The sequence below is a fragment of the Centruroides sculpturatus genome, unplaced genomic scaffold, assembly GCF_000671375.1.
Source record: "Centruroides sculpturatus isolate CEXI.00-Female unplaced genomic scaffold, Cexi_2.0 scaffold523, whole genome shotgun sequence".
NCBI classification, from domain to species: domain Eukaryota; kingdom Metazoa; phylum Arthropoda; class Arachnida; order Scorpiones; family Buthidae; genus Centruroides; species Centruroides sculpturatus.
The window spans coordinates 412,988-415,715 of NW_019384774.1; the positions used below are offsets into that span (position 1 = coordinate 412,988).

Below are 2,728 nucleotides of genomic sequence, written 5' to 3' on the forward strand. Positions count from 1 at the left end.
AGTAATCCTCCTACAAGTTTTTCATTGTTTCTATTTTTCTGTTGCTTAAAAACTTTTACAACTTTTTTAAAAAACGTACATGCACTTTGTTTATCGTCACTCAATTTTTGACCAAATTGAAAATCTTGTATTAATTTTCTGATCTAATGTTCAACAAATATTCCTTTTTTCATTAAGCTTAGCGTCACTTGGGTTTGAAAAATATCTGTGTAATCCGACTCCGACTCCATTTAAAACACCAAAACTCCACGACTGCGACTCCGACTCCGACTCCACAGCTATGGATTTTACTAACAAGTCATTTTTATATTATTAATTATTACAAAGAGACATAATTTTCCAAAATATTGCAAATGTTAATCAAAAATAAAAATTTACATTAAGTTCGTCTTTACTCCAGATATATATTTAACATATGACCCCTCTCTTGCTCTGTATTATCCTGATGAATCAATAATTCGACTTATTTTCATTTATTCTACATAAACTGCAACACTTAATAGAGAAGTTTGAAGTTTTCAAGTATCTTTGTCGATAATTACGTGAAATATTTCACGTATGCAGACTTTAGAAAAATCCTTGACAAAAGATAAGTTAATGGTGTCGATCAAACGAGAAAATCACCAGATATTATTACATGCCTTTAAACATGAAATATCTAAATGATCGTGAAGTGTTCCAAGAACTTGTTCGACTTAAAGTATTGTATTAAGACTTTTATTTTAAAAAAATTTAATGACATTTCTGTATTTATTTATATATCACATAAACATTTCTGCAATCGGTACTAATTTAATTTATTCTGCAAATAGAGAAAGTTGAAAATGTGACCTCTCTGTTTAATAGCTTATTAATGTTGTTATAATTGGTGGAAACAGATGGATCGAATATGCAGAATCCACGTGCACGTGTTGTACCTGTTCGCACTGGATGTGTATAAATATCGACTTCTGCTCGTGGTAACTCATTCTAAACTCGTTTAGATACCATCGAAGATGAACTCGTTGTTGATCATCGCTGCTTGTTTGGCCCTGGTCGGTGAGTATGAACTTATAATTGATGACATTGGTTGTTAATTTTTTAAATGGCATCATTTGTTAAAAAGTTATGAAATTCGCGTTATATTTGTTACATTATATTGTATCTTTTGTGACATGAAAACACTCGCAGATGATAGCTTGTTTTTTCATATATGACTTAAATCGAAATTTATATTTACAGAAATATTTCGTTGAAAAATTATAAAACTTCGAATAAACTCATCATAGTGTTTCCAAAATTAGAACGATTTGTATTAAATTGATCGAAATGCCATAAATTCTATTAAAGTTGAATTATTTATGTATTATGAGATCTGCACTAGATTCGTGGATGGCAATGCAACAATGCAAAACAATGCAAAACAACCGCAATCTGCCAAGAAAGTATTCCTGTCAGGGGGATATTCTTCGAGTCACTAATCTCCATTATTTTAATATATATTCTCTACTACTCTACTACTTTAATCTCTTATTTAAGAGTTAGAACTGTAAAGTAAATCAGTTTAATGGTGTTTCTACTTGACCAGTGATGGTCTTTTTATTTAAGTATGAATATGTTGACCTGTCTAAATGAGTGGCAATTATTATAGTTTAGTAATTCCTATTTGATTTATAGAATTCTCTAACCATTTGCAGTCAATCTAGCCGTTGACTTGAGACAAGTGAGTTAATAGAATAACATCATAAATTCACATTTACAAGAAATTGCATCGTCAAGATTTTCATTATAATGTCGTTTTCCTGGCTCGATAAGTCGCTGATAGGAAGTGACACATCATCTCGCTAGTGTTTAAAATAGCATATTTATAATCAGGACTGTTTTCAGTTTTTATACTTCATGTGGCAGAATAATAATGTAATTTTTTGTCACATTTGAGTGCAAGGCATTAAATATTTTAATTTTATTTTATTAATTAGTATTATTTCTTACGGTTGAAGAAGACTATTTTTTTGTATTTGTTGCAGGAACAGTCTGGGCAAAGGAAGGTTATATTGTGAACTATCACACGGGCTGCAAATACGAATGCTTTAAATTGGGAGACAACGATTATTGCCTGAGGGAATGCAAATTGAGATACGGAAAAGGTAGTGGCGGCTATTGCTACGCTTTTGGGTGCTGGTGCACACACTTGTACGAACAAGCAGTGGTTTGGCCCCTTCCTAAGAAAAAATGCAACGGAAAATAATGGCAACGACTTTTTATTGTCCACCAACAGAAATAATGTAACGCTTCTTAATTTCAATTAAATGAAATAAAGTGTTATACCTGCATCTAAAATAGCTTTATTATGTGATATACAGTTTACAGAATACACAAATATTATGAATATATTTCGCACGAAATCATTTAACTTTTAATTATAAAAAATAATACCTTATGTTTATTCTTCTATTAATGAATCTAGCGAACTTGATCCGAAAGACAGACAGGACCCAATTAACTCGTTTATTAATCCAAATTTAGATTAATAAAAATCTCTTAAATACAAATGTGAGAGATTAGCCGGGAATACGGAGTTAGTAAAACCCATTTACTTCATCAACTGTTTTGTCAGCCCCTATCTATAGACAGCTCTCTAAGCGGCCTGCACAGTGTACAAAACTGATTCATCAGCAAGTCGACCGTGTAAAGAAAGTTTAACATCCTTTTTCTCGGAAACTGACTGGTGTCACATCCTTTCTTTGAT

General features: G+C 31.5%; 1 protein-coding gene across 1 annotated transcript; it reads left to right on the top strand.

Moving 5' to 3' along the window:
• Positions 1-989: 989 nt before the first annotated feature.
• LOC111629064 (beta-toxin CsE3) lies at positions 990-2,312 on the top strand. The gene is made up of 2 exons (XM_023372931.1): positions 990-1,038; positions 2,007-2,312. The coding sequence occupies exons 1-2, from the start codon at positions 996-998 to the stop codon at positions 2,225-2,227; spliced, it is 264 nt and encodes an 87-aa protein (XP_023228699.1). The 5' UTR covers positions 990-995; the 3' UTR covers positions 2,228-2,312.
• The last annotated feature ends 416 nt before the right edge of the window (positions 2,313-2,728 follow it).